General features: G+C 38.4%; 1 protein-coding gene across 1 annotated transcript in view; it reads right to left on the bottom strand.

The window, feature by feature from the left end:
* The window catches only part of gabbr1a (gamma-aminobutyric acid (GABA) B receptor, 1a), a 164,063-nt gene that overhangs the window by 47,434 nt on the left and 96,153 nt on the right, over window positions 1-20,476 (bottom strand). The window contains exons 17-20 of the mRNA XM_078932560.1: window positions 18,489-18,621; window positions 10,898-11,014; window positions 10,026-10,136; window positions 5,673-5,766 (exon numbers count right to left, since the gene is read on the bottom strand). Of these exons, the coding sequence (XP_078788686.1) occupies window positions 5,673-5,766; window positions 10,026-10,136; window positions 10,898-11,014; window positions 18,489-18,621 (455 nt within the window). The remainder of the gene's footprint in view (window positions 1-5,672; window positions 5,767-10,025; window positions 10,137-10,897; window positions 11,015-18,488; window positions 18,622-20,476) is intronic.

Genomic DNA, 20,476 nt, shown 5'->3' with positions numbered 1-20,476 from the left:
GTTGTCTTAAAATTTTGATTGAAATAGTTAGAAACATGAGTGAGTGGTTATTTATTTCAAAGTTTCAAATTATTATTTTTATTATTACTATTACAATAATAAGTAGATTTATTTTGGAATCATAAACCAGTTTCTCTTTTTTGTGTTGATAGTCTACCCATTCAACTATTATCTGTAGTAGTTAGCCTTGTTAATTTAGAATAGGAAGTATGTCTGAAATGTTTTTTTCATGTCCATTCTTTTAGTTAAAATTAGATTTTAAAAGAAAATTTAACAGAAGAACTTTTTTACTTAAGAGTCTTTCCTGAAGCTGAAAAAGATCAGCTTTCATATAAGCAACAAAGCAGAAAAACAAGCTATCAAGTAATCGTCTAGTTTTTGTCTTTTGTTCCCGATGTTAGCTCTACAGGCTCTTCTCTAACTTGCAAACAGATCAGTGGAAGGACTTGTTTATCTTCTCTTTAAGCCCTTGTTGAATTTTATACTCAGGCTCTCATATAAATGTCCATGACTGGGTCAGCAGAACCCTCAGAATAAAGTTTTCACATCTTTTGAATCACTGGTTCATATTTGTAGAGTCCCTGGGGGCGGCATCCAAAGCCAAACTAGTTTCAATCACTAAGTAGCCACAGAAATTCTGTTTTAAAGTTTTCTAAGTGTTTTGGAGATGAATTCAGAGCTTGAAAGCTTTTCACAAACGCCTGGGAAATATGCAAACGGTGCTCTTTGGAGTCGCTGCTCTGATGCTCCACAGCAACAATATCAGGCACCAACAGCAAACACTGCAAATGCCATCTTCAAATGTTAACTCCTGACAAGAAAAGGTTTTTAGAAGACGGCCAAGGGGTAGCTGAAGAATGTCACTGAACCTCCAGAGATCACACAGAGTTCAACTGCCTTTACTTCTAACCTTCTGCCTTTTGTTTCCTCGTTTTGTGCTTTTTCCTTTTATTCTCTGCTTTTTTGTGCACAAACATTTATCAGTGTTAAAGGAACATTAAAAGCTGTCTTTGTTATCTAGGATTCCCAACAAAAAAAATCCCAAAACAACACCTTCCCTCCCTCTGGTACAATTCTTAAAAAAACATCTAAAACAGTAGATTTGCTGTCAGAATGATACAGTTTGTAATCAGGCTTTTGAAAAGGAAGAGATCCTGCTTAATGTACCAAACATAAGTGGTTGTTTTTACGTTTTTATCCAAATTTTAACTGTATCCACAACATCCCTTAGAGACCCCTCGAGAGGAAAAACACAGTTATGCCCTTTGGGTTGTTTTAGTTCCATTTAATTAACAAACGTGGTTTTAAACTGAAGAAAACGCCTAAAAGAGAATTCTCAACCATCAATAAAACTAATTTGATGGAATTAAAGTGCACTTTTGTACAAGCTTTATATTTCATACAGGTGTTCAAAGTTACTTTGGTGAATTTTAAATTTATTGTTAGATTGTATTTGACTTTTATTTTATTTATTTTTATTGGAAACCATTTATCATTTGTCCCTCATGGGTCTGCATAGCAGAAACTCCAGCACTGCTGTTTGCTTTAAAATGAGAGAACAACTTATGTTGCCTCATTGCTTAGAACAACTCGAGTGTGAGATTCTTCACATTGGTCCACATCTTTTAGGAAGTAAATGAGCTCATCAAAAGGTTGAACTGAGCGTCACATGAAAAAGACTTAAACAACCAGAGAAAGGGGCTTCAGGGGAGATGGTTCATATATAAAACTTTTGGTTTTAATCGTTAAAAGTGATAGACTTTTAACGACCTATTGTAGGCTACACAATTCATCTTTTTATCTGCATTCTTATTTCCTTTACATCTTTTTTTTGTCTTTTTTCTTTGCTCCCAAGATCAGTTTTCCTCACTTTAAAAATTATCGGTTTTACTGCAAATGAGAAATGAGAAATTTAGAAAAGCATTGAATTGTAAGACATGAATGCAGCCACTAGGGGGCCTAAGCCGGGGTCTCACTGTGCCACTCCCATGCCCGGATAAATACATAAATATCAAACGTACATTCTATGCCAAACCAAATATGCAAACTGACTAGTAAAACATCCCTTTGGATGTAAAAAAAGGCTGAATCCAAATTCTTCCCCTACCCCTTCTGCTTCTCCCTACCCCTCCATTTGCGGGGGCATTTGAAGCTGTCGTGGTGTCCGAAAGTGTTTTTTTAACGGATAGCCGTAGTGACTTAGGACTACAAATCCCTCTGTCGAGAGGGTGATCCGTGTCGTGCTGTGCCACAGAAAAAAAAAGCATTTCTTCTCGTGGTTGTGCTCTGAAGCACAGACGTGTTATGTTCTGCACGTGTTTGTTTGGTTTCTGCTGGTGTTTCACCTCTTCAACCTGTGCAGGCTGACTGTGGCTCCTCCCAGCTGATCCACACCCTCATCTTAAAAGATTTAGCTTGCTCCCTATTTAAGCTGGCTTCTTTCTGTATTCAGTGTTGCTTCGTTTTAGTATGCTCACCCGGTGTTTGTCAGTTCAGCTTGCTCGCTTGGCTTTACTTTTTTTCCTCTGGTGAGGTTTTATTTGTTATTAAATCATTGGACTTCTTGACTCGTGCCTCACCCTCTTTCCCTGCATCTGGGTCCTCGCAAACCAGCCCGTGACATAAACGTTTACATTCAAATCTAAGTAATGACTATGAGTTTTAGCATGACTTTTTAAAGTTACAAATCCGATGTTTTGTATTGTCCGAGCACTGGCAGCTACATGCTAACGTAGTTCACCGACGATTATTCGTGATGTCATCGAAGGGTAGTTTCGTCCAAATATTTTTCCATTACTCTTCTCTTGGACGGCTAAGTTTAAGGGGGGGAGAAGATGGAGGGATAGGGGGAGTAGAGTAATTCATCTGATAATTATTATCTTGGAAGTGTTTGCACATATTAACTTAACCAGTCTTTTATAATTAACAGTTGAAGAAAAGCCGGGAGGCGGGAACGAGGGTTTGGGAAGTGACCTATGAGAGTTCAGCAGATGTTGAGTGTGAGGCTCTAAGCTTTGCGCGTGGCCCACCCGGCGCCCTCTGGAGGACACTTTCTGTGTGCGCTCACGAAGCAGAACTGCTTCTTCTTGATTAGTTTTGCTCTCAGTGACATTCATAAAACCTTCAGGTGCTCAGTGTTTTCCAGTGTTTTTCAGGGAGGGCACACTTCGTCACATTTTTGAGTTTCAAAACTGATGTAGAGCACGAAAAGACTCAGAGAAAACAAGATGCTTCAAAGAAAAAAGAAAAACACATGGTTGTTGTTTAAAAAAAAAGTTCAGTCAAACTGGCTGCTGAGCTACTGAAATAGAATTATCATCCTTATTTCTTCAACTTTATCTTACAATACATTTGTCATTAACACTTCAGTTTCCCCTTTAGGGGACACTACAAAGTGTAGAAACTTCCTGAAACTGCTTTTTAACAAGAGCTCACTCTAAAACCCCATTTATACTTCATGAGAGGAAAACTGCTTTGAGCCTCTGTCCCAGTTTGTGACCCACATTGTCTTAATTTTAAGATGATCACACTTTTATAAGAGCAGCCACAATAAGAAAGCCATCAGGGACATTGTAGAGAAACGACAAAGACAGAGAAAAGATAGAGGCAAAGAAAGAAACATCAGTGGGAGGGGCTTAAAGAGTATCAAGAATGGTGACTTAAGCTTAATGTAACTTCTGTACTTCTGCTGAAATTTCCTAAAAACATAAACTTTTGTTTTGAACTCCATGATAAAATGGCTCTAAGATTTAGGATTTGTTTTCTTCCTGATCAAAGTGACTTCCAGGACCTATTAGACGCTTTCATTTACCATCTGATCGCACCGCTTCAGGAAAACTGATCATAAATAAAACAGCAGCAGAGATTTTATGAGGTCTGTGGGAACAAATAAGACGGTGTGACTCATGGTCTCCGGTTGTCATGGTGATCCCTGTATTTTTGGGAGCTCTGCAAACCAGGGATACAGTTGGGTGAAACATTTAGCAATAATCAGCGCTGAGCCTGTTTCCACAGGCGTTAGCCTGAGATACCCTGAGAACTTCTGAGGCATAAAGCTTCATTTGTTTCTGCGCTTAGTGTCACCATGTGGAGCATCAAGCAGCAACGCTGAAACCAGAAAAACATGTTCAGAGCCTAAAGTATCAGTATTCTGCACCAGTGCATCATCATTTAAGGAAAAGAACAAAATTCTGGTGTATTTTTAATTTTACATAGAGTTTCAACATATTGATTCAAATATTTCAAGTCTTTCTTTCTTGTAATTTTGATGAATATGATTGATGACAAAACCACAATTATTAATTTTGTCGTCCGTGTTGATGTTTACTGGCACCTTCGTGATTGAGAAAGAACGCCGCCCATACGCCACTGCCAAATCAGAGTCCCTGACTGGTCAAAGTTCAGCTGTTTTGTGATTTAGCAGTCAGAAGTTCAACGGGTTGACCTTCCAGCGTGCGATCAACAAACGTCTGTTGAGTACTTAGAGCTTGAGACTTCTGAACACAGAAGCCCAAAACGTGGATTTACGTGCGTTTACTCACATTTTTCATGGCAGCTCCACTGGCACCAACCTTTAACCACCGGGAGCAATATGGGGTTCAGTGCCCAAGGAGACTTCAACACATGGGTGGGCAAGGTGGGAACTGAACCTGTGAGAGGTTGACCGCTCTTCCTCTGTACCACGAGCGCCCCAATATTTATGATGGTTATAATTTGACCTCTATAACCTGTTAGTAATACTAACTGACTGCAGTCACAAAAGGGCAACAAATATACTAAGCTGTTTTCCACTTTGCTCCATCATGTCTAATTATCCTAAGTTAGATATTTATATGTATAGATACATATTTCTTTTGTTTTTCTTCTTTAGTTGTTTGTTTTTATTGCTTAAAATAGATAACTTTTTTACTGTTTTTAATGGTCTCTTGCACCTGACTGATTCATGCTAGATCATAACTGTTATTCTAGAACGAATCCTCATCAAGTCTTGCCTTGAATCTAGTTATCTGGGCCTAAGTACGGATCCCCCCACCCCTAAGAACCAGGCGGCAGTTTGCCATAACCAGCAATAATTCAATTAGGAAGGGCTTTTAGTGTTCCCGACATCACAGTTCAACAAATTTAGGAATGTTTACATGTGTGCTCAGAACTGATCGATCCCTGTACTAAAGTGTAACGAATCCAACTGGAAGAAAGTGGGATAAAATTCCTTCGATTTTGTGTGTTTTAGGAGGTTAAATATCTAGAAATGAGTAGTTTGCCAAACAGCTTTTTCAATGGCTGCTTTTCACTGTATTGACAAGTTTCACCTTGCACTGAATTTTCTGCTTTGTGTGATTTTTAGAAGCTCTTACCATCTAATATTATAAAGATAAATTGCAAATGTTCAATGCCAAACACGCTTTCATGAATAAAAATAGGAGATGGACTCAGTTCAAGTCTCTTTTTTTCCTCCCTTGAGGCGCAGTGAGTTGCAGAAACAGCTGCGTTCTTCAACCCTTGATGTCCCTGATGGTCAAACGGGGACGCTGAGTGGCATTTTTAGAGACTTTGGTGTGACTTGCCTAGGGGATTCGAACCCACATTGGTTTAGGGCAATCGCTGCAGCAGCGAGCTGGGATTGGACAGAGGACAGTGGTATGTGCACGTCTGTATAAACACAGGAGACTGACCGAGCCACGTGTTCATCTTCTCTGAGCTGCAGTGCTCCAACAGCGGCTGAATCAGGACATCCAGATCTTTTTTGGGGGCCTCCTTCGTGAACTTCTACTCATGCGGCAGATCAGGAGGGAAAGGAGAGAAGAAAAAAGACAGATAATGAGAGAAAAATGAGGATAACTCAGTAATATAAGTGACTTCAAACGCAAAATCCTGGTCACTAAAAAACAAGAAGATGAAGTTCTAATGGAAAATATTGGAACCTACTAATGGACTTTTCTGACAATCCTTACAGTTTACTTTTATTGTGTGTTTTTCCTTTTGTTTTGTTTTTTGTTGCTCAAATTATTTGCATTTTGTATCTTAACCAGCGCACGTCTGAGGATTTAAATGAAGATCTGCGGTAAACATCGCCGCCGCGCTCCAAAGCAGATCGGCGACGTCTGCAGAATTTAGTGGAAAACAGGAAGTGAAACTCATCAAATGCAACCACAGAGGTGATTCAGCGGGACAAACACTTGATGCGTTTACAGCTCATGTTTTCCTTCATTACAGCTGTTTACGCGTTGCTCCCAGCTGCTGCAGCCAGATGGTTTGGGTAAAAAAAGCCCTGAAACAGCTCAGCAAGAGGATGCAGCTGATGAACGCGGAGCAGGAAGCTCCTTCAGAGGCTCACGAGGAAATGGCTGGAGGTCAGAAATTCCAGCTCGTAACAACGTTTGTTTTAATGCGAATCTTTAAAAAAAAATCTGAAATTCTTAACCTAATTTAAAAAATCTTGCTGAATTCAGGATAAAAAAAAAACACTTAAATCAAATTCCCATGTTGTCAATGATGTGAGGATGGATGTGTTTCTGTCTTTACGTTGAAAACCATGAAAATGAGGTTTTTACTGTTTTTATCATGTTCTGCTGGCATTTTTCTGATGATGGAGGATATTTAAGAGCAAATCTGCATTTCTAAGTATTTCTTTATTCAAATTGTTGAGATCAGGAGCTGTGGATGTTTTTTCACGCATAATTCAAAGTCATATGCAATTCTTTGTGGAGAGGAGAATCGTGCACCATGACAATATCTTTTGCAATTTAGAATTATTTATGAAAAATTACAATCCTCTGTGACAATTTTAAAAATAAACTTAAAAAAAAAATCAAAATCAAACGCATTGAAGACTGTGACTTTTTTTTTCTATAATTCAAAGGAAAATCTATTTTGCAAATTACAATTCAATGTTGAATTTTGTCATTTGGCATTTTGGAAATGACGCTTGCAATTTATAATTCAATACCAAAAAGTTACATTTCAATACATCGTTTGTTTTGCGGTTTTTCTCCCATGGTTTGGCTCATTTCTTGAAACAGAAATTACATTCTCAAAACTCTAAGATCATTTGGCAAAACAGTTCAGCACAACACTATAGCTCACTTGCAAAATCTAATATATCTCCCAAAACTGTTCACTCATGCTTCAAAACTAAAATCCTTTCCCATGTAAAGAGTCAGTGCCACCAAAATACTTTTTTCCTTTCGCATTGTGTAAGCACTGCAAGTCAAAATGATTAGATGTTTTGCCACTATAGCAGAGGACCATTGAAATAACCCTCATGTCCACCTTTCAGTCTTAGCTCAGTCCTTTATTGACAATGGTAACTGTACTGTTTTTGTATAGCTAACAGAATACAATTTTGTATAAAAGTGAAAAAAAGAAAAAGGATTTCAGGGTAAGAGTAGCCTCTTAGGTTTAACTGCACACATTAAACTCATACTGCCAAGGAAACTGTAACCATTATCATTCACACACATAAAGTGACTTTCATACATCAGAGTAAAAAGAAAATGTATACAGCATAATGTACTTTATAATTTAAACACAAACAAAAAACAGTGAAAATGATATGCAGCCTACAGTGCTGTAAATAATGGTTGAGCTTCACAACTAACAGTTCTTCACTGGTCGCTGTCCTCACCCTCCCTCTCCTGGCTATCGTCCTCACCCTGCTGCCCATCCACACGCTGCTGTCTGTCTGGCCACAGATTCTCGTCCACATCACAGTGTATATTCATCCATGGGATGCAACGAAGGAAAAAAACGACGTGCATGTCGCAACCATCCCCTACACTGATCTCCTGAAACATCCTCACACGCAGCATCCATTGCATGGAGCAGGGACCTCTGATCTTGAGCCCGATGCTCATACACTCTCCACCTCCAAGCGGAGAAAAACTCCTCAATAGGATTTAGAAAAGGAGAGTATGGTGGTAGGAACACTATGAACATCCTTGGATGAGTAGTGAACCAGGCCCTGATGAGCAGGCCATGGTGGAAATTCCCATTGTCCAATACATTATAATATAGTCGTAGGTGAGGCCCTACGAGAACTCTCTCATTTTCAGGGATCAAATCAAAATGAATCCGAGAAGATGAGGAGCTTCTGTGTATTGTATGGGCCAAGACTGGGGATATGAGTGGCCACACCATTCTCAGATATGGCAGCACACATAGTTATATTGCCCCCTCTCTGGCCTGGGACATCCGCCTTCGTTAGTCAAGTTCTAGTTTCACCTGACTGTCAATTGCTGTAATAAATGTATCAAATTTTCCAAGGGATTCATATACCATATTCATGGTATTATGTTCTCGACTAATTTTGACGATTGAACAAACTATTGTACATGTGATGACTTACACAATGAAATGATGCTGACTCATTTTGGAACAATAATCAACAATCAGTTTACATCAACAAGATCTATTCACTTGGAAATTGTGCTAAATAAAGGCTACCTGTACTTAGTCAATTGAAAGATGTACTAAGACATTTGCAATTTGATGAAACTAATGATAAATTCCATTCTGTTGTGAACAATTGCCAAGTGGTTGTTTTGTTGTTTTGAGAATGTAATTTCTGTTTCAAGAAATGAGCCAAACCAAAGGAGAAAAACTGTAAAGTAACTTAAAATCTATTGTATTTTATTATTATTTTATTTACAAATTCAAAAGAACTTGCAAAACAGCACATATTAGAATTGCATATTACTTTGAATTACAGGGTAAAAAAGCGTCCATGGTTTTTGTTTGTTTTTGCAGTTTTTGTTTGTTGTCTGAGCTGGCATCTGTTTCAAACTGTACAGCTAGACAGCTCTGATATTGCTCAACATTTTTGTTACTCGGGTAATGTTAGGTTGGGGGTGTGAGGAGCTGTAAGCTAACGGGAGAGATTTGCAAACAAAGGGATGATGGGAAATGAGGGAAGGCTTATTCTGCACCCACAACTCTGGGGCAAATTTCTAATGAACTCCTGCCGCTCTGCAGAAACTATGTCCTAAAAAAATGACATAATAATATTAATAATAATAATAAAAAGGGCACTGGGAAGGATTTGAATGCATATCAAAATAGGACCAGATCTGGACTTTAAGACGAATAAAGATGAATTATTTAAAATCACAAGTCAAGTACTTTTGTGTTTTAGATTTTCTACTGTTTAGTTTCAATTTCGTTTTTTTTATAGATATATATTTATATATATATCTATAAATAAACCCAAACGGGTTTCTTCATACACCATCATAGAATCCTATTATCTGCCTTTAATTATCTTTGTAGTAGTGTGAATATTTTTCTTATGAATAAATCAAATCAAATCAAATCATAGAGAAGTAGACAGATATATACTTTCATTGCAGCTGCTTGTCTGAGCAAACATTAAGGTTTAATGTGTTGTTTCCCCTTCATCTCACTGGGATGAAGGGGATAAGTAGATGGAAAGAACAACAACATATCTACCAATCCATCACAATAATTAGCCCAAAGTAGGTCAAGCTTATCGACTGGAGTCGACAACCCCACATGTTAGAAATGCTCATCAGGCTGGAAATATGTTTATTTTTGGTGTAAAATCTGACTCTTATGCATGAGACTCAATGTGAAACTTTGGAGAAAACGTTGCTGGTTCAAATCCAAAAATGTAGGTGCTCGGTAGAAAATGAACATCTCTACTTTTAGAAGAATGTATTGAAATAATGCCGTTTTTTGGGGGACAAACAATGAACTTCTCGACTCCCAACACCGAGCCTCAAGAGATTCCAGAGAGGACAAACCTGTCTGCTGCACATTTGAGTTTTCCACGATTTAAGAACAAACCAAAATGGAAATTTCATCTATTTTGGCAAAATATATTTATTTATGCATATTCTAATGCATGTGAAAATGTAATGTTCACTGTCAATTGGGCTATATCTTCTTTTTATCTGGAAAAAAAAAATAGTTTTTCCTCGTATTTTTGATTCAAGCAGACCCATGACAGGTTATCCGTCTGTGAAGGCTCAGAGTCTCACGTTGAATGAGAAACACCTGCTGGTGTGTACCTCCACGGTGATGTGCAGGGGATCCACGCCCTGCCAGATCACCAGCGACAGGAAGTCGATGCCCAGCAGAACTCCAACTGTTGCGTAGAGTTTCCACGGCTCCAAGGGCTGCTGCAGGAGCAAACACACACCGACACAGGAAATCAGACACACAGCGGCCGCCCTCCAAGGGTATCTCCACAAACGAAGACAAACTACCCGGACCAACAACACGCCGGGCGTCCTTGTGATTTCTGCATGAGTGGGCATGATTGTGTTTTTCTGTGCGTCTGAGGAGCGCCGGGAGACTCTGCAAGCCGCAAAGGCTGTTTTTGCTCCGCCACCTGAGATCCGGCCTCACAGGGAGGATGCTGCCCGTCCAGCCCTCAACAAAAATGAGCTCTTTTCTTTCTATAATTGAACCATCAAGGTTGCAGCAGCAGAGAAAAACCTCCAGAGCTGAGACACACATCACAACCCGTTGCAGGGAAGGGGCAGCTCTCTCCGTTTGTTTCTTTCTACATGCACACAAAGCTCTCTGGCAAACTGCCCTTCTGCGGACATGAAGAGCTGAAAGTCAACTCAATTGGATGTGCTGGAGCTCCAATAGTAAAACCCTAAAGGCTGGATTTCTGTGTGCAGCTTTAATGCTCATCTATATTCATAAATATTCCGTAAATGGGTTTAATCTCTCATTCTTTTGATTAGGTTTTCTACAAAAAGTCGCAGATTGTCAGCATCAGACTGGCTGCAGGATACCCTATCTGACGTTATCTGCGCCGCTGCGGGCGCGTGCAGAGGCGCTGGCCTCTCACAAGCTCACGTTTGAAAGTTTTAACTGAGCTTTTTATCAGCCAAAGCCACGCGCGTCCCCCTACACTCCCACTCCTCACCTTCTTTTTCTCCTTCTTCTCATCCTTCTTGGTGAAGAGGGTGTGAACCCACCAGATCTTGGTGAACATGCTACCGTACGCCAGGCTGAAGCCGAGGCCCAGGAGCCACAGGCGAAACTGCAAAAACGAAACCAAATAAAGACATTTAGATGTAACTTACAGGAAGGAAATGCAGAAATTATTTTAAAAATAGATTTTGATTTGACATCAAGTGGAAAGAAAATCGGTTTCTATTTGTTAAAGTAGTTTATGTTTATTATCGGGGAGGCAGTTCTGTTCACCCCCAAAGATAAAAGTGGGAAATTTCTACAAAAATCCTGACACTTTCCAAAAAATATTTTTGATTTTCTCTCAGTTGCAAATCACATCAACAGATTCCTCAACGCAAAAGCAAATTAAATCTCACAACGACGATGAAAAAAAAAAGATAAAAAAAAAAAATCCCAAGAACTACAATGCCAAAAATAAATTGGAAAACTAAATAAAAATGAAACAAAATATGAAACAGTAAAAGGTAGATATTATGGGACATCACTAATTGGATAATGATGTTTGAGTTTTGAATTAGAGGGAAAGCAGAAGGATGTTGAGCCCGAACCGTGGTAAAGATTGATCACTGAACTTTTGCGGTGGGCGTGGCCAGAAGCTAAAAGAAATATCTTCTGTCGGACAATATCACCAAGCCAAATAACTTCCTGTTGAAAAGGTTAACAAACTTCATCATTCAATCAGTGAATGATTGAAAGTAGGTCCCGTTTCATTTTTTGTGTCATTTTTTAACATTTCATTTTGATTTTGTGAAATTTACTTTTGCTTTCCAAAACGTTTCCATTTCATTTTTTGTATTTTTCTTTTTAAGAATTACGGTTTGGTTTCTAGACTCATTTATGACGAATGAATCTTCAACTCCACTCTGATACATTGTTAACTATCAGCTGACCCTAAAACCTATAACTCATAACTAAAGTTAGAAGTAATTTATGTATTTTCTCAGTTTAATTTTATAAACTGACTGTACGCAGTTGCAGGCCAGAGTGATGAGCTGCACAAATTCAATTTCTGTTTATTTAAAAAACAACCATCAACCTTTAGGGCGTTTAGGGTTCTGAACATTCCTATCTTTTCTATAAAAATTCCACAGCTGTTGTGTTTCTTGTCGTTATGCTGCAGTATTTTTTCCACATTCCAAAACCTGTTTATAGTGGAGTTTTTGTGTTTGCTGCGGTTCCAGCAGCTTTTTGTTTTGGGTTCAGCCCGCGCTGAGACCAAAGGTCAAACAAGAAGTGAAGAAAACCCACAAGTAGGTCAGGGCTGAGTGAGACCAACATTTTTCGAAACTCCTGTTATTGTGTCAACACAATTCAGAGGAAGAAAATGCACCCAGACAGGGCGAGTTCAGTGTGGTTTTACCAGTATTGAAAAGAGTTTAACAAATAAATACATATGACAAAACAGATTTCACAAATATTCATCAGAAAGGAAGATGTTTTGGTCTTCTGTTGAATGAGGAAAAGCAAAACGCCTCCACTTTTGGAATATTTGCACGCTAAGATAGCCAAGTATGTTTTTACCCAAAACGAGTCTCAAAGTCTCAAACCTCGAGTTCAAAGTTGTTAATGCACTAAATAGGAGTAAGCCCTGGCTGCAGCCTGCAGAATGGCTCAACGTAGTGGAATGCTGGAACGCAGAGGAATGTGAACACGCTGTGGAATGTTAACCCCGCCCACGCTGAGCCCGTGCATTTGATTCACCTTTGTCACAGCAGTTGTGATAGCAGGAAAGGGGAAGAATCAGTGGAGCACATTTTGTGTCATTGGTAATAATTGTATGAGGAAGAAAGAGAACAGAGGGGAGGAAAATTTGAATGGTACAATGTTTTTTTCACTCAAAATAATGATTCAAGCCCCTCTTTCATGTAACACAATAAATTTCTGTTTGTTTTATTTAAAAATATTTATTTTAAAAGAATGTATCTACATTTAATTGACCTAAAACAAAATGTATTAATAGTTTCCCCTATAACTCCAGTACAGTGATCCCTTGCTATAACGCGGTTTGCTTTTTACGGTTTCGCTACTTCACGGATTTGCATCGTGCATTGTGTTCTGCATTCTGATTGGCTAAAAAGTCACTCCGCTTCTTCTCTACCTGTGCGTCAATAACGTTGCCGTTTTAATATGTGCACGTACTTAAATCAGCTTGCCAAATTTTCATTACTACGTGCAAATTCTCTTGATGGTGGCATGTCGGTGTATAAGATCTTTTTGCAAAGCAGAAAAAAGAGCGACAACAACTGCCTATCACTATGCACTTCTCCCGAACAAACACAGCTGCACCGCGGGCTTCAAAAGAAGAAAACACTGCAGAGCGGAGTCAGGATGCAGCGGCTCAGTCTGTAGAGCAGTGAAATACACCTGAGTCACTATTTGTCCCACTGTACTTTGTATTTTTTTCATAATCATTTTAAATTTTCTCCCGTTTAATCCAATACTCGGGTCGCGGTGGGCGGGGCTAATCTCCGCGATTTGAAGCCTTCTGTTCACATTCATTAAAATTATTATTTGTCAGTACAGTACAGAGTTATTTGTTGAAAAAAAGGTTTCTAAAGTACTTTTATTTGTGAAACAAATGCTTGAGCCTGTAAAGTGGTTTGTTCTTTCTTTTCAATGTATAATAGAGTATTTAATTGTATAATAATAGTTAAAAAAAATAAAGGTTTCTACTTCATGGATTTTGCCTGTCACAAGGTCTTTTTGGAACGTAACCCCCGCGAAAAACAAGGGTTTACTGTAATCCAAAATAATTGAGTTCAAGTAAGGGGCATGCTGTTGAATGCTGTTTTCCTGTTTCTCTTTATTTATTCTTTTTGCCATCTTACGGCTACAATTTTTCACCTATTTTAACCATTCAACTATTAAAATGTTCAACTCCTTCGTCTAATGTAATGCACGGTATGACTTTTGGTCCTTCAAATCCTTCGACTTTTCAAAAGTGAAAACTTTCATTCGTTTTTTCCACGTAAAAAACGAACTGTGGCATGAAATCGTTTCAACTCAGCTTCTCCCAATAAGACAATTCACAACGAGCCTCATTTATGTAAATAACAAATCTATTTGTTTATACCGGCAGCTTTACAATAGCACAAACCTTTTGGCTCAGTGGATTAGTTAGCGGGTTTAACATGCAGAGGTTCTGAGTTCAAGGCTGGCTTCAGACTGTTGTTGCATGGTTTTTTTACCTTGCCTTTCTTGATAAAATGAAGTTCGATTAACTCAATTATATTTCGTTACATGGAAGAATTTTCTTTGAGGTGGGGTTACTCATATTTATTGGATGGAAATCCTGCCCACAATTAAATTGAGTTCATCCAATGAGTTATTTTTTTGAGTCCGTGAGGCCAGACAAAATTTATCAACTCCCTAATACATGCACATGGAAACTTGTAAAAGGCATAAGAAGACAGCAATCACTGTATAAATTCTCTAATTCAATTAAATATTTTTTTTTATTTAGCGCCAATTCGAATTGCAGACGTCTCAATGGGCTTCATACCGGTAATTGTAAGGTAAACATACAATGAAAAAGCGATCATTAATACAAAGAATGCATTAGGATTAATACTAAACTTTAACAAAACAGATTAATCTAAACTGATATTCCTGCCCTTAGACCCCCCCTTCACGGTAAGGAAAAACTACTTAAAAACCGGTGGGTGGCAATATTGCACATGGAAACTTGTGAAACCAAAGAAGAAGACGGGCTCAGCATGGGCGGGGTTAACATTCCACAGCATGTTCACATTCCTCAGCGTTTCAGCATTCCACTATGTTGTGCAATTCTGCAGGCTGCAGCCAGGGGTAGTTGCTAAATAGGGCATTTGACATTTTTTGGGGAGTGTCCAAATAATTTCCCAGAAGTCTCTGCAAAAAATTGTGTGCACTGATGCTCACTATTGGTAATGCACTTTTTACTTCAGCAAATGGGTGAAAATGTAGTGAGCATGAGCAGTGAGCTTCTCCTCTCCTCTATTCTTCATCCTTTATTCATCATTTGGTTCTCCATGCCTCTGCTTGGTGCAGCGTGATGCATGTGTTGTCCCTCATTTTCAGATTGCAGTTGGCTCCGACTTCGCCTCTGGCTTGTCTCGCGCCCCCAGCCAACCCCCAGTTCTATCTGGATTAGAGCCCATCTGCACTATTCAAACATGTAGTTGTAGAGTTAGATAAGCTAATTCTTCTCTAAGAGTCCTGGCACAATTTTCCCTTTTTATTTTCTTTTTTATGAACAAATCAACTTTGATCACATTTTGAACCAAAGAATTAAACAAAGGGTACAAAAGAAAAGCTTATCTTTGATTCATATTTAAAAACACAATTTAAGTTGCAATTGATCTGTGTAAAGAGGCAGTTTATGAAAATGCCCTACTTTGAAAACAAAAGATGGAGGGTTACGTATTCCCAAAATCACTCCACTTTTTTATTTAATAGGCTGTGGTTCAAATCTAAACACCGCCTTAAAAAGTGAAAGAAAAAATACTTTTTAGTCCATGAAGGTTTTCTTATAAAAATACTACACATTCACACACGACCAGCGCATGTTACACTTTTTTTTTTTAAATCAAAACTGATCATAACACCTGCCAAAGCAGACATTTTCCCTTTTTCTTGTCTCTGCATCGGTGAGGAAACGAACGCAGAGCGAATCGACACGGAAAAGGAGACAGAAAGATGAAAGTGCCAAAAGACGAAAGAGTTAAAGAAGGACAAAGACTGACGGACAGATAAAAGAGCGCAAGAGGCAACAGGGGAGGCTGAAGAGGGGGCAGGAAAGAGGCGATGATGAAGGGAAAAAGCAGACAGTAAAAGGTAGCAGCAGAGAGAAAAAGGCTTCTGAGTGCAAGAGACAATTACTGGACAGGAACAAAGAGGCGAGAGTGGCAGAAATAAAAACCTGTGTCCCCCACAAAAGCTCAGCATGGCTGACCGAGCCGTACTCCCACTCCTCATTAGACTCCATCATCCACACTTTTCCAGTTAACAGGAAGTCCCGGCCGCGCAAGAAACAAAAAGTCAAGCAAGAATTTGTGTCTGTGTGTGAATTTGTGCTGCTCTTCTCTACGCTTTTAAACATCTGAATGGAACATTGCAGAGTAAACTTTAAGGAGACATTTACCACGGTCTGGGTGAATGCTCCAATCTGATTGGGTGCAGGGTGTCCATTAAAAAGTTATAATGGACACCTGAAAAAATTGTTCTGCTCATATTGCCTGAATGTTCCATATTATTGCGCTGGTGTAAACGTCAATTGGTAACTGGAGCAATAAAAAAGTGGACCATATGTGGACATCCATTATTTTAGTTTATCACAACAGTGGAAAAAAATTCTGTCCTTCTAATGTCTCTATGATGGACATAATAGGATTTCTATCAACAATTTTGCCTTTAATTTTAAATAGTTTGTTGTCTTTATTTATCTTTTGCTTGATACAGAGTAAATATATGTATACAAATAATCTATTATTAATAAATGAAAGAAATTGTGTGTTGATGCACATTTAATGGTGGATATTTCTTCAGCCAAAGCGACTGAAGCAAAGGAAAAAACTGAGATGGATTGTCATGGTAACAGCTACTGAACTTGCAGCTGGTGTATTAGGACTAACCAGCGGAGGAAAGTGGTTTATATGCTAAACGCCATGTGAAGAGACACAAAGCAACATTTCAGAGGGGAATGGTTTACATCACATCGCATATTAAATACTCCTCTTCTTGTGAAAAACAATTCAAAAGTAAAAACAAAAATAACAAGATTAAAGTACAAATATTTGAAGTAACATTTACTTCTGGACTCCTGGAAGTTCTAATGAAAGGAGTCTCTTAACAGAAATGAATAGGGGTGTAAGGATTAATCGATGAATCGATGCATTGATTAATTCAAACAGGTCAATCTGTCTGGGGAAAGTTGTTAATTGAATCAAATGGAATCAACCTACACCAATTATAAAATTGTTTCAAAATTAAATAAATCGATAATATGGATATTGGAAAATACTATTTGGATTGAGGCATGGTAGGTTTATTTGTCTATAATGTAAAAATGACTTCACAGCGCACAACACAAAGAATGTTCTAAGAATGTTCCCTTTGGATTATGTTGATGTGGAAAAACAACAGTGGGTTGAAACTAAAATGTTAATTGATTTGCCATAAATTCTTGTTTACTTGTTTGTTTTTACACATTTTTAATTTACATTTGCCTCTCTTGCAAGAAAAACAAAGAATCTGGAAAACTTTCCCTGTACTGTTCAGTAACAGGCATTTATCTTTACGTCACACCGGTTGAAGTTTTGGCGAAAGACTTCCTGGATCCATTTTTCGGTCAGTGAATCGGATCAGAGTCGTTGTTAAAATGAATCGTTACACCCCTAATAATTGGTGGATGTTGCGAAAGCGTGAAACATCTAATAAGCGGGGGGACGGTTGTTTCATTGGGCATTATCCCGTAAACAAAACAATCTAGATTGACTTTTCCTTTATATGTTTCTCCACCCAAATGAATTATTTATGAGGCTGTCAGTTACAGTGAAGTTCAAAAATCCTTCGACATTTAAAGTAATCTGGACTCATTCAACAGCCAGTGTGCCAAAGCCCTGCTTTTCCTTTTCATTCTTTTTCATTCTTTTACTCATCTTCTTTTTCGCATTGTCTAAATTCCGTCCATGCCTTCACATCTATTTCATTTCCTGACTGGTTAACTGTTGATGCTTTATGTGAAAACCTGCATACACCTCACCCCTCCACTCCCACCTGTCTGCCCCCCCCCCGACTCCAAACATTTGCATAAGGCTGGTCGCTGCAGACTAATGTCACGCAGCACAGAAAAACAACCAGCTTGTTATGTGGATCTGGGCTTGCAGAGGCGTTTCTTACTTGTTTGAGCAAAAGAAACATCCGCGTTGACTGTAGGATGACACGACGCTGCCTCTGCTTCTCGCTGCTGCCTGCTTTAGTGGTCTCTGCTGTGTACATTTCCAATAGTTCTCCTCATTCCTGCCATGCTAGTATACTTATATTTTTATGTTAAAATATTGTTTCAAAGGCAACTTTTGTAGTCTTTGAAATGTTGTTTTCTTTTCAATAGAACTGCAGCGTTTCATGTTTTAAATCAACTTTAATTTATTAAAAATATATATTTTTTATCATAATAGGATCGTTTTTTAGTGAGTTCACGAGGTCGAGTGTGTTTTCTTGTTTGCAGCTTGTTTGAAAGTGATTTAATGCTCCGCTCTTCTTCGACGTACCAGCAGTTTACCAGCTTACCCATTTTTCTGTCTCTCATGCCTTCCAGCTAATCTCAATCAGTCAAAAAATGTTATTAATCGTAATTACATACATTTATTTTTATTATAAAAACAATAAAAAATACATTTAAAAATTTGCTGAGGCTGTCTTCGACTGACAAAAGTGGTTTTAGGGAGCTGAGGTTTTGTTAATTAGAGTCTGACATTTGAATGTTTTTGTGACTTCTTTTAGATTTAATGGGATTGGATATGGATGTGCCCTCTAGTGTGTGTCTGCACCCCCTCTGGTACCTGGCAGACGACGGGGAACTGTGATCTGTGGACGTGGTGGCCGTCGATCCCCAGCGGAAACACTGCAGCCAGCGCCATCATGCAGCCCACCGCCGTCATGTTGTTCAGGTAGGGCTGGGAGTTCTGGATGTAGCTGGAACACAATCAACCCAAGACACAATTTAAGACCCTTTGGACAAGTCATGCCTCTGCTGAAGGGTAAACAGGTGGTAATTGTTTTTTGCCGTCTTCTGCAGTCGCTCACAAATGCCACCAATTGATCTTAATTGTTGTAATGTTGTTTTTCATTTACTGCTTTTGTCAGGTTGGCTGGTTTTTGTCACACAGAGAAGAGCTCCAAACACGGAAACCCTCCAGGGTGTCTCCTTTGAAGTGTGATTTCCAGGCACAAGTCTAATTAGTGTTGACAGAAGGTGACAACCCGTCATCTGCACAGCAGAGCAACAGGACAATTTCAGGTGAGGAAAAAACATTCGTTTTCACCAATTTACACAGAAAAATATGTATTTGTTATGAAGAGGAGGAGAAACTATTATATTTTTCTGCTTAACGGTAAATTGGCACAGCTGGAAAAACTGGTGCAACCAGATTTTATCTGTTAAATCTTTATTGAAAAAGGCCAAAGCACAGTGGTAAATAATCACCACCAGCTTGCAGATGTAAGTGTTGCCCCAGATGCACACTTTACTGGTCATCAATCAATCAATGTTGTATGGTTTTCTGTCTCACAATAGCATCAATTCTACATCTTGATTCTGTGTTGAAAATGTACCCAAAAAAAAAGAGAAAAAGAATCTGAAATTATACTAGAAAACTGTAGTGAACCTATGAAGAACTGTTTTGATTTATTTGTCAACAGAAGTTTAACATTTTTCTTCACTCTATGTTTTTGGGTCTGCACCTCAATGGCTCCAAAAGATGGAAACAACTGATAGATTTCTATGTTTTTGTGTCAGAAAAACTGACAAAACTAAAACACATGAGAAGCTGGAAAAGAGACACAGCTGCAGCAAAGTCCTCAGATGTGCTAATTTTGTCCCTTTCTTTGCACCGTAGCCTGAGCCTGCTTTCCTCCGTATAAGGTCACATTAGTATTCAAGTTGACTGAATGTCCTTATGGATTCTCTGAAACCTCAAAAACTCTGCCTTTGCAGTAAGTAAAGCAGTCTAGCTTATAATAAAGTTGTTGGAAAAATGGGGGGAAAAACAAAGTAAATTGTTATTTTGTTTTGTAACCCTGGAATTTAAAACAGTGCAAATAGAAGCAAATTAAAAAAAAACATCACAAACAAAGTGAGATGATTTTTAAATCATTACAAATGTTTAGTTTTGACTTTTTGTTATATTCTTCCTTATTTTAACTATTGTGCAGAGGTCTGGGGAAAAGCTTAGAACACCCACACACCCACCCACACCAACGCAGCCGAAAGAACACCTACAATCACTAATAAATGAGGCGGTAGAAAACACACCAATAATTTGTTTGCAGAATCCCGCCTGCTCAAGTTGCCAAGTTGCATCTGATCTAAAAATTGTTTTCATTATGATTAAGTCCAAATTAAAAACACTTGTCAATCCTCATTTGTCTCAGAAGCTGATAATAATAGGAGAAAAAATAGAGACAGACACAAATCAGTTTATGATATTAGTTTGCAGAATGTACTGAATATAACATTTAAACAAAGTACAACACAGTTCAAATGAAAAAAAATGTTTAAAGATAATACATTAGACAAGATACACTACAATGATGGAGATATTTAATTATGTTACCTCAAACTGGATCGTTCTGGAAAGAGATTATGATTTTGGACAGAATTATTGTAGTTGTTATTGAATTAATGTAGTTGTAGAGTTAGATAAGCTAATTCTCTCTAAGAGTTCTGGTACATTTTAGGAGTTTTTCCTTACCAAGAAGGAGGGTCTAAGGCAGGGATACACAGTTTAGCCTAATCTGTTTAGTTTAGTCATTACCTATTAAATTCTAT

Source organism: Oryzias latipes, chromosome 16 (genome assembly GCF_053564925.1).
Source record: "Oryzias latipes strain Hd-rR chromosome 16, Olatipes_Hd-rR_3.1".
In the NCBI taxonomy this organism is placed as follows: domain Eukaryota; kingdom Metazoa; phylum Chordata; class Actinopteri; order Beloniformes; family Adrianichthyidae; genus Oryzias; species Oryzias latipes.
This window is presented reverse-complemented; position numbering and strand designations above follow the sequence as displayed.